The 11,127-nt window shown below is 37.3% G+C and overlaps 1 protein-coding gene across 1 annotated transcript; it reads left to right on the top strand.

Annotated features, from left to right (window-relative positions):
- Positions 1 to 6,015: 6,015 nt before the first annotated feature.
- On the top strand, positions 6,016 to 10,841 carry LOC127078925 (phosphatidylinositol 4-phosphate 5-kinase 1). Its single transcript, XM_051019340.1, has 8 exons — positions 6,016 to 7,478; positions 7,581 to 7,745; positions 7,877 to 8,042; positions 8,209 to 8,319; positions 8,423 to 8,616; positions 8,738 to 8,868; positions 8,966 to 9,023; positions 9,830 to 10,841. The coding sequence occupies exons 1-8, from the start codon at positions 6,460 to 6,462 to the stop codon at positions 10,134 to 10,136; spliced, it is 2,151 nt and encodes a 716-aa protein (XP_050875297.1). The 5' UTR covers positions 6,016 to 6,459; the 3' UTR covers positions 10,137 to 10,841.
- Positions 10,842 to 11,127: the final 286 nt, after the last annotated feature.

Below are 11,127 nucleotides of genomic sequence, written 5' to 3'. Positions count from 1 at the left end.
ACTTGGGTCTATGTCTTTCAATTTCTTGAGAAATTACTTGATCTATTGTCTCTATGGCGTGGCTTGTGCCAATATCATCTTTGTATTGCATTGTGTTCCTCACATCTATTTTTAGCTCTTCATCATAGACTTTGAGGGTCATTATTCCTTCCTCGATGTATATCATACACCGTCCTGTTTCTAAGAATGGTCTGCCTAATATGAGAGGAATCTCCTCATCTTCAGGCATTTCCAGAATGACGAAGTCAACTGGGAAAACAAACTTATCAATTTTTACAAGAACGTCTTCCACAATTCCACATGGTTGCCTAACAGAGTGATCCGCAAACTGAAGTGTCATTTGAGTATCTTGAACATTGCCAATGCCTAATTTTTTATAGATGGATAGGGGCATCAGGCTTACACTTGCTCCTAAGTCAATCAGAGCCTTCTTGAATTGTCTATCACCAATAATGCATGGAATAGTAACCGACCCCCTGTCTTTCTTTTTCACTGGGATTTTCATGCCTTGGAGAATGGTACTACATGTTTTAGTTAGGATGATCGGGTCCATATCCGTGGAACGCTTCTTGGAGATGATGTCTTGCATGAACTTGGCATATATTGGCATTTGTTCTAATGCCTCGGAAAAAGGGATATTTATTTCTAGCTTTTTGAACATTTCCAGGAACTTCTCAAATTTTTTCTCATGTTGATCTTTCTTTTTCTGTCTTGGAGGGTAAGGGAGTTTGATGGCTGGTTTTGGAACCTTTTCTTTCTCCTTGACAGGTGATAGTATAACTTCTTCATCTCGGTTCTGGATTTCCTTGATTTCTAAATCCACTTCTAATAATACATATTTTTCCATACTATTTTCCTCCGTTGACTTACCATTTCGGGTTACGACAACGTTAATAGTGTTATGTTCCCTCGGATTTGTTACCGTACCACTAGGTAGGGTACCCGGGGCTTGAGAATTTGAAGCTAACTATTGTGCTATCTGACCCATTTGGACTTCGAGATTTTTGATTGAGGTTGTGGTGTTTTTTTGATTAGTCCTTGTTTCTTCTTGAAACTGCATGCTATGGGCGGCTAATTTTTCAATGGCGATTTCCCATTCAACCTTTTTAGGTGCCTGTTGTTGCTGTTGTTGATACTGAGTCTGATATTGCCATGTACCTTGTTGCGGAACATTCCTTCTCTGATCTTTCCAAGAGAATTTTGGATGATTCTTCCAACCTGGGTTGTACGTGTTAGAGTAACGATTATTCTGCTTCAAGAATTTGATCTCTTCAATTTGTTAGGGGGTAGCAAAGCAATAGACCATGTGATAAGGTCCATTACATATTGCACAAGTGCTAGCCAAGGCCGGCCGGACCTGAGCTATCTGTTGAGTACCTATGTTCATAGCTTTCAATTTTTTGTCTACTTCGGCAGCAACTGTGTCTTCCAAACCGATTTTATTTGTCTCTAATTTGAGATTAATCACCCCTCTGGCTGACTAGTACACCTGTCGTATAATTCTAGATGCTCATTGGCAGCTATAGCTTCAATAATCCTTTTAATACCAGTGGTTGTTGAGAAATTTGTTGAGCCACCAGCTGCTGTATCAATCAACTGTTTTGTTTTTATTTTTAGCCCATTAACGAACATCTGCATTTGTTCGGTCTGATCCATATTATCAGTTGGACATGCTACTAAGACCCTTTTGAATCTTTTGTAGAAGTCTCCCAATGATTCACCACCCTTCTGTTTGAAATTAAGGATTTCATACCTTTTTCTCAGAAATACTGATGCTGGAAAGTACTCATTTAAGAATGCAGTTTCCATCTCTTCCCATGATTTGATACTGCCGGCTGGAAGAGAGTAGAACCACTCTTCTGCATCTTCAGTTAAGGTGAACGGGAACATTCTTAATTTCTTTGCTTCATCAGTGTGACCATCAATTTTCAAGGTGGTGCCCATGGTCAGAAATCTTTGCAGGTGTTTGTTGGTATCTTCATTAACCTTTCCGGTGAAAGGTTTTCTTTCCAATTGATTGATTGTACTCAGATGTAGTTGAAAATTCGTCACATTCACCGGTTGGTTGATAATAGTCAGTCGACCACCCGGTGCGTTTGCACCTCTATAGTCACCTAGGAGTCTTTCCAGAGGTGGAGGAGGTGGAATTGGAGGAACTTCAGCCATTGATTCTTTAACTTCTGAGTGATCAGAGGTACTTTCTTCTTTGGAATCCACTCTTTGATTTCTGCGTCTTCGATAAAGGGTTCTCTCGATCTCTGCGTCAAAAAGAAATTCAGCTGAGGGTTCTCCTTGCATACACAAATTAGTATAAATGACAAAAAAATAATTTTATTGCAGAGCAACAAAATTTTAATTGAATTTAAAATTAAACTCTATATTTTGGCAGTCCCTGACAACAGCGCCAAAAACATGATCGGGAAAATCGCAAGTATACTATTTTTCCTTTTATAGTAATAATAGGGAAATTCCCCGAATATCGATCTCAATGACTGCAAGTCAATATCGAGTTTAAATTATCATTCAATTAAACAAAAAGTATTAATTTGGTTTTTTGGTGTAAAAATATATGAATAAAGGTAAAAGCAAATAAGGATGAAAATAAAGGTTTACAGGAAAAAAGGAACAATGCCAGGGAAGGTGTATGATTTATCCCTATAACAGCTCTGAGTTACTATTGCATCAACAAATATCAATTACTACTAGTTCTCAAGGGTATTTTCTCCCAAGTCCTTGGCGAGAAAACCTTTAATCAATCTACCTTAATTTCTATTTCCATAGGCAATTAAGGTGAAGTTAAGCTTTATAATATTAAGAATACTCTGGTTCATACAGGGTATCCCTAGTCCTAGGTGATATCTATTGTAGAGTAACCTTATGAAAACCTTATCAATGGCGGTCCAACCTAATTGATAACCATAAATCAATCTCGATTGGTCCGAAAGAGAAAGCAATAAAAACATCAAAAGGTTACCGTAAAAATAATATTATAAATGCAAATGTAAACTCAAATTCGTTACAATTCTAAATCAGGGACACCCCATAACATTGGAGGGTTTAGCTACTCATATTGTTTAAAACAAATGCAAGATAAAAATTACACATTACAAGTAATTGGATGACTTTGGTCTTCAATCGCTCCCGCTCATGAAAACCTCCAGCTCTCCAAACGCCTTATTCTCTGTAATACTTGATTGCTTCATAATACTGTATTTTGCCGTGTTCCCAGATCCTCTTTTCTTAGGCAGAATGTCCTCTTTTATAATAAAAATTCCAAGCAGCAGGTGAAGATGTCCAAAAATCTCTCTGAAAAGCCCGACAAACAAAAGCCCGAGAAAAATCGAAATTTTGGGCTTGGGCTGACACGACCCGTGTCACCCTACTGTTATTGGTGACACGCCCATGGCCTCTTGACATAGGGGGTTTGATGCCTGACACGGCCCGTGTCAGATGACACGGGTGGCCGTGTCAGGCCGCTGTCTTTCTTGCCACGCCCTCCTTTGCCTGACACGGCCCGTGTCAGGTGACACGGGTGACCGTGTTAGGCCTCCTGTACCGGGCTTTTTCACTCCTTTGCTTGCCGGAATCTCGCACTGTCTTGCTCTGAGTTCCCTGGTTTTTCTACCTGGACCTGTCGGACAAAAATACAGCTATCCCACGCATAAAATCACGAAAATATAATTAAAATATAACAATAAGTGGAAATGCTTAAATATTATACCGGAAGTAAAATTGACTTGAAAAGTATCAAAAATGCTTGCACAATGTTTCAAAATCCTCAGTTTCTTGTCGGATTAGTAACAAAAACTTAATGCAAATGGTGACTGATCGCTTAGGCCAAATGAAATTCACTCATGCATTTTAAGGTATTCTTTGTGCCAAATTATCTCCTCATGGTGAAGAATCAAATGCAAAAACAATCAAATCAAAAGGATGCTTGAGTTGAAAATGGCATGGATGGAAAGTTGGGGTCGTACGCTGGAATTCTAGGCCAGGCATTAGGTTGACAAGGTCTTAGCCTACTTTTGTGCACACATAGGGATCTTGGAAAATTCTAAAATTGATGGACTTAGGGGAAAAATTGATGTTTGACCCTTGAAGCAAAGTTGTAGAGGAGTTCAAATGTGACATTAAGCTTAAAGTGTTGGTTCAGGGCCTGAAGCATCACTTCGAGCACAAGAAGTATTTTTCTGGGTTTATCATTTCTACTATAGTCCTACCACTTCTCAGACGCATATGACTTCGGACATTGAAAACATTTCATTTAGAACAAAGATGTATAAATAATACAACAAATTCTTGTAAAATAAAAGATTTTTTTTGCACAAATAGTCCTACTGGGCGTGTCAATTTGTTCGCATGTGTTTTTAGCAAAGAATCACGAGTTTAAAAATTTGTGAGATTAACTCAAAAATCTCGGGAATAGTTTTGTGCAAACACGTTTACAAGAAAGTATGTATATGAGATGTCTATGAATGTCTTTGTGCGGACAAGATAAATACAAACTTTAACGACGAAAAAACTTGCATTAAAGTAAAAGAACACTACAGTAAATAACATTAAATAAATGCAGTAAACGACAGAAAATGAAGTGTTTCAATTAAGGAAACATAAAGACAATAAAACAAAAGGGATGCGGACTCACATGTTACTCACAAACTGTTTCACACTTTGACTTGGATACTCCAATTCTATATAGAAAGTATATGAAATTTGCGACCTCGATTACAACATATGAAACTGCTATATATATTAAACTAAAGATAACCGTCGTCGACAACTTATTCCTACAGAATCAACATGTCTTCAAGGACATGCAACTTGATCTTTTGATGCACTACCATGTCGCCAATACTTGAAAACTGCTGAAAACCATTATCCCATGTTCGTAAATGCTCTTAGCCACTAGTAACTGCCAACTCGCCAAAGGTGATTTGCTGATAGCACTAAGACACTTCTCTAGGCTTTGATTTTCAAAATCTTCTAAGTCTTTGAAGTCCGTCAAATGCTTCAACTTCGACACAGTGTTGAGTGATCAATCAGATCTGTGCCCGAGACTCCTCAAAACCATATCTCTAAATCTAATATGAGATTCTTCCAAACCATGGTTCAAGATGCTAATCGAAACGCTTCAGTCAAAATACTCATTTATGTCGATTTATGTCAATCAATGATAACACTTAACATTTTTTTAATATAATATCTAATTGACTTGTTTAAAAAGAAATAAAAATTGCAAGCTAACATAAACACACTATAAGAAAATCTAAATTGATTGAAACTTTCTCAAATTAGTTCCATTTTGTCTTTCCCTTCTTTTTCAACTAAGTTGGGTTTCCTTCAACATCTTTAAAAATTGTTCAACCTAGAAATTGTTCAACCCATTATATTTATTTTTTAATGAAATAGTATTTTATTTACAATGAATTAATTAATACACTTAAAAAATGATAAAATTCTATAAGTCAATATATTATAATTTATAATTTATGTCCACAAAGATTTTGTATGTCATATCAATAAAAGAAACTAAACTCTTTTGGAAATTATAAAATTAGATTGACTTTTTTTTATTGAAATTAAAATTAAAATTAAAATATTCATATTTGTAGGAATATTATCTATATCTAAATATAAATTTGATTAATCTTTAATGACGGTGGTTCTCTTTAATTTTATGTATTTCCTTTAATTTATTATTTCTTTTTAAGAAAAAAATTTGACCGTTGGATGTGCCGCTACTCCTACTACCTATATACACTCATAATATTAATGATAATGTAGGTAGGAGTAGTATATATTGCAATTTACAAAAATACAAACATTCTCGTGATTCTGAAAATTAGATTATACTACAATCCAAATCCAACTCCCTTCAACAGTTTTTAAGTAAACAAGGTAACACGTCCTTGATTATACGTGATGGCAACTATTAACACTAACACCAATACTTTACTTAATTATAATTAATAATAACAAGCTTGACAATTGGTGTTTGACTTGCATTTCATTTCATATAAGAAAGAAAATGCCTTGTGTACCTTGTTGTAGGTAGGAAAAGAAAAAGAGAGAAAATATGTATAGGTGTTGGGTTAAAAGTAAACAAAAACCGTAGAAAAGGAATTGTAGGTGAATAATACTAGTCCTCCAATAAAATGCATAGATCCCTATGAATCCATTCCTTCACATACATCAAACCAAATTTTAGGTACCGAGGAACCACTTCCACCACTACTTCTACTTCTTCTACCAAAAATTCACGTGGAATCCAATTAGTACAACACACTACCCAACATTCTGCTCCAAACTTGGTAATGTTCGTAGTAACATTTTCTCAAACACCGTGCATTCGACAACAACAACAGCACTAACAGTAACCACATTTCCATCATCCACGGCAAATGTCTCCGCCGCAGTCGCAGTAACTATTAAACCGCCGGTTAGAGAAACTAAAACAGAATGCAAGAGACGCTGTTAAATGTTTCAGAGGTGCAACAGCTTCAAGACACTAATGCAAGCAAGAACAAATCGGAGGAGATGGAAGTGGTTGTAGTTGCAACATCTTGCCGTCGACCACCGCGGACACGGCGCGTGTCACCGACGACGGTGGAGAAAGAGCTTCCGAACGGTGATGTGTATAGTGGAAGCTTATCCGGGAACACGCCGCACGGGAAAGGGAAATATGTTTGGTGTGATGGATGTATGTATGAAGGAGAATGGAAGAAGGGAAAAGCGTGGGGGAAAGGGAAGTTTTCGTGGCCTTCAGGAGCGACTTATGAAGGTGATTTCGTTTCTGGTAGAATGGAAGGTTCTGGAACTTTTGTTGGTGTAGAAGGTGACACGTATAGAGGTTGTTGGATTTCTGATCGGAAACATGGATTTGGTGAGAAATGTTATGCGAATGGTGATGTGTATGAAGGGTGGTGGAGGTTCAATTTACAAGATGGGGAAGGGAAGTATATGTGGAAGAACGGGAATGAGTATGTTGGAGAGTGGAAATGTGGAGCTATATCGGGGAATGGGAGGTTGATGTGGAAGAACGGAAACCGTTATCAAGGTTGTTGGGATAACGGAGTGCCGAAGGGGAAAGGTGTGTTTACGTGGCGTGATGGGAGTGTTTCGGCTGGGAATTGGGGGAATGAGGAAGAGAGGAATGTGAATAAGAGGGTTTCTGTTTCTGTGTCTGTGGATGGTTCTAAGAGTGTGGTTTTTCCGAGGATTTGTATTTGGGAACTTGATGGGGAAGCTGGTGATATTACTTGTGATATTGTTGATAATGTGGAAGCGTGTATGTTTTATAGAGATGGAAGTGAATCGGAGAATGGTGGTGGTGATGCAGGGTATGGATATGGACCCTCACCGTTGTTGCAGAAGAGTCCTTGTTATTCGCAAGATGGGGATGTTAAGAAACCTGGTTTTACTGTTTCTAAGGGGCATAAGAGCTATGATTTGATCCTTAATCTTCAACTGGGTATTAGGTGTGTTATTGTTATCTACATTGCTAGTTTGAACACTAGAGTTTGGATTATGTTTGGGAGTTTGACCTTTTTAATGTGATTTTGGTTTTGTTTTGGTTTTAGATATTGTGTTGGGAAGCATGCTTCGGTGCCTCGAGAGCTTAGGTCGGGAGATTTTGATCCAAAGGAGAAGTTCTGGACGAGGTTCCCTCCGGAAGGCTCTAAGTTTACGCCTCCGCATCAATCGGTGGACTTCAGGTGGAAAGACTACTGTCCAGTGGTGTTCAGGTGTTGATATTTTCTGCATCAATTTTCTTCTGTTGAATGTTGATTGATGTTTTTTTTTGTGCGTGGATGTTAATAATGTCTTTATTTTGGTGGGTGCTTGTTTGTTTGTTTGTTTAATGTTGGGTATTTAGGCATCTGAGGGAATTATTTGCTATAGATCCCGCCGATTACATGCTTGCGATTTGTGGCAATGATACACTGAGGGAAATGTCTTCACCTGGCAAAAGTGGAAGCTCCTTTTACCTTACTCAAGATGACCGTTTTATTATCAAGACCTTGAAGAAGTCTGAAGTCAAGGTTAGTTGGTAGTTGTTAACCTTAATTACTACACTTGAAGAAGCATAATGTTTGATGACATAAATATAAAACCGGTGTTGAGCAAGGTGAAATTTCAGTTTCAGCTTTTGGTCACCATGCTTTTTTTTTTCTCTGTTTTTCAATGATTAGTTGGTGGCCATGTCAGGTGTTGATCAAGATGCTTCCCAGTTACTATCAGCATGTTTCTCAGTACAAGAACTCATTGGTTACAAAGTTCCTAGGAGTTCATTGTGTCAAACCTATTGGGGGACAAAAGGTTTGGACTACCTAATTTATTTTTTTCACTAAACTGATATGATAGTAGTATATTTATCATAGTATAATGATAAATGAATAATTGTATTGCTATGGAAAAACAGACTCGGTTTATTGTAATGGGAAATGTGTTTTGTTCGGAGTATCGGATTCATAAGCGGTTTGACCTTAAAGGTTCTTCTCATGGCCGTACAACCGATAAACCCCGTAAGGAGATTGATGAGACTACTACTCTTAAAGACCTTGATCTTAGTTTTATCTTTCGCCTGGAGCAATCTTGGTTTCAAGAGCTTAAATGGTACAAAACCTTCTCCTTAGGCCTGGTAGAATTTTATTTTTATTTTATTTTATTTTATTTTTTACTTTTAGCATTTTTATGATGTTCTTAGAGTTTGTTTTCTGCAACGACTTTTTCTCAGGCAACTTGATAAAGACTGTGAGTTCCTGGAAGCAGAGGGAATAATGGACTACAGCTTTCTCATTGGCCTTCATTTTCGTGATGATTACTTAACCGATGAAATGAAAAATTCACCTAATGAATTGAGTACAGGTATATGTTTCTTACTTCCACCTAGCTCAATATTTCATTTACTGTGAGTTTGTTGGATCCATGAGTTAAAAGATCTGCGGGATTATGGATTTGGCAGGCAAGAGAGACATACAAAATGATGACATGCAGGACATGAGGTGGATACCCATAGGCCGGTAAGCCCTCTTTTATTTGCCTACGAATCTGATTTATTCTAGAAATCAAAGTCACTTAGGGAATGTGGATTCATGTGAAATAGACCATTTTCTGTTGCTACATTTTATGAAAAGATTTTTTCATTTGGGTTATAGCAGTTTGTCTCTACTGCTTGCATCCATCGGTAGTATATCTTTTACTTCTATGCATGTGCCCTGTTCTTGAGCTATAGTCCATCTGGACCCAAGCCTAATACAAAAACAGAAGCAAAATGCTCTTCAACAACAAGCTAACAATGTGGCCCATGCGCATGCAAATAGTTAAGAGGAAATGGCCACTGGTCATGTAGAAATAAAGTAATGGCAGATGAATTAGTATTTTCTCCGGTCCTCTCTATCTGTGATTTAGAAGTGACATATTTATTTCCCTCTCTGAATATGATCCTGTTGGTTGTGATGGACCATGATGACTTGATTTGTCATGGCCAAGTTGTAGTAAGTTTTGTTGACAGCAAATGCTGGAGTGATTTAGATCTTTCTGAAAAGGAAAGAACCTTATCTGCAAAGCTATTTGTTAGTTGAATGATATTGATAGAGCAAGGGTGGTTGCTAGGACTTAAGGCATAGGAGAATATTTATTCGGGTGCCAATTACATATTTAAATATTGTCACTATTTCTAATATACACGAACTGTTTTTTGTTAATTACCTAATTTTAAGTCATATTTTTTAGTAATCTGGTTCTCTTGGGCCCTCTTTCTGATAGGTGACTTTACATTCTAACAATTCAAATATTTTTATTGGAATTATTATTCTTGATGTACCAGGGGACCTCTAATCCGGCTGGGAATAAACATGCCAGCAAGAGCGGAGAGAGTGTGTAAAGCTGGATTGGATCAGCAGCACACTGGAAGTAGCAAATTTACCTCTTCAAAGAGTAGTGGTGAGATCTCTGATGTAATCCTATATTTTGGCATCATTGACATTCTCCAAGACTATGATATTAGCAAAAAGCTAGAGCATGCATACAAGTCACTACAAGTGGACCCCGCCTCGATCTCAGCCGTTGATCCCAAGCTATATTCCAAAAGGTTTAGGGATTTCATACACAGAATCTTTGTAGAGGACAAATGACATGGTTGGAGAGAGGCAATAGGAGAATTGAACCAGGACACATTTTAATTAGCATCCGAATATCTGAGCTGGTGCTGCAAACATTGGTAATTAAAAAATCTCAAACAGAAATGAGGCCTTGCTTATTGCTATTGATGGCTAAGTTTTTCTCACAGCCATTGCAAATGGAATGAGGCAGGGAACAGGGCACGGTATGCTTTTTTGTTTTCATTTAGTGGGAGAGATTGTCAAGAATAGTTGTTTGTGATGAGATTTTTTAATTTATTTCTTTATGTTATGGTTGTGGAGAAGGGTATAGGGAATAGAAATATGAGGGATTCAAACTTGACCATGGTGGTGGGGTAAATAACTAACTGTACATACAGTCAAAGATGGATAATGAAATTGAATGAAATGATGAATGAATGAATGAGTTTACATCTTTGGTTGGATTGGATTGGAGAGAGATAAAAAGTGGATGATTTGCCTGGTGAGCAAGAAAGAAAAGTTCCTACAGAGGACCCCTCATTCTGTCAGTTTCTCGCTTTCTCTGCTGTATCAGTATGCATTCAAATGGGTGTTTTCTCACTTTTGCAGTGAGTAAAGCATAAAGCATAAAAAGAAGAGAAAGAAAGAGTTGGGTGTTTCCTTGGTTAATGTTCTTTCTTTGTCACTCTATAACCAAGTTTGAAAAAGCATAATGACAATAATACAAGAGTATGTACTTTTTGCTTCTTTTGAACAATACAAATAAACGATCAACGCGACAAAGCAATAAATTTGGGCACGTAATATGAATCGGTTTGGTATGTGAGAGCGATGGCTATCCATGCTTTTTGTGCTTTTGAATTTTAATAATCCAAAGTTTAAAGAAACTTGGCATAAAAGAGAGGCCTACGCCTTCGATTGCATTATTTTTCTTTCATTCTAAATCCTCCATTTTTAGAGGGAAACTCAACTTAGCATATAAGAGTGAAGGTTGGTTTATTTGGTATGGAGTTATCTCTTCTAA

This window comes from Lathyrus oleraceus, chromosome 5 (genome assembly GCF_024323335.1).
Source record: "Lathyrus oleraceus cultivar Zhongwan6 chromosome 5, CAAS_Psat_ZW6_1.0, whole genome shotgun sequence".
Lineage (NCBI taxonomy): Eukaryota > Viridiplantae > Streptophyta > Magnoliopsida > Fabales > Fabaceae > Lathyrus > Lathyrus oleraceus.
This window is presented reverse-complemented; position numbering and strand designations above follow the sequence as displayed.

Excerpts from the sequence above, each read along its gene's own strand:
- LOC127078925 (XM_051019340.1), top strand. The coding sequence starts at position 6,460 with ATGCAAGAGACGCTGTTAAATGTTTCAGAGGTGCAACAGCTTCAAGAC. Across the intron at positions 7,479-7,580 it reads AATCTTCAACTGGGTATTAG|ATATTGTGTTGGGAAGCATG; the intron begins GTGTGTTATTGT and ends TTTTGGTTTTAG. Across the intron at positions 8,043-8,208 it reads TGAAGAAGTCTGAAGTCAAG|GTGTTGATCAAGATGCTTCC; the intron begins GTTAGTTGGTAG and ends TGGCCATGTCAG.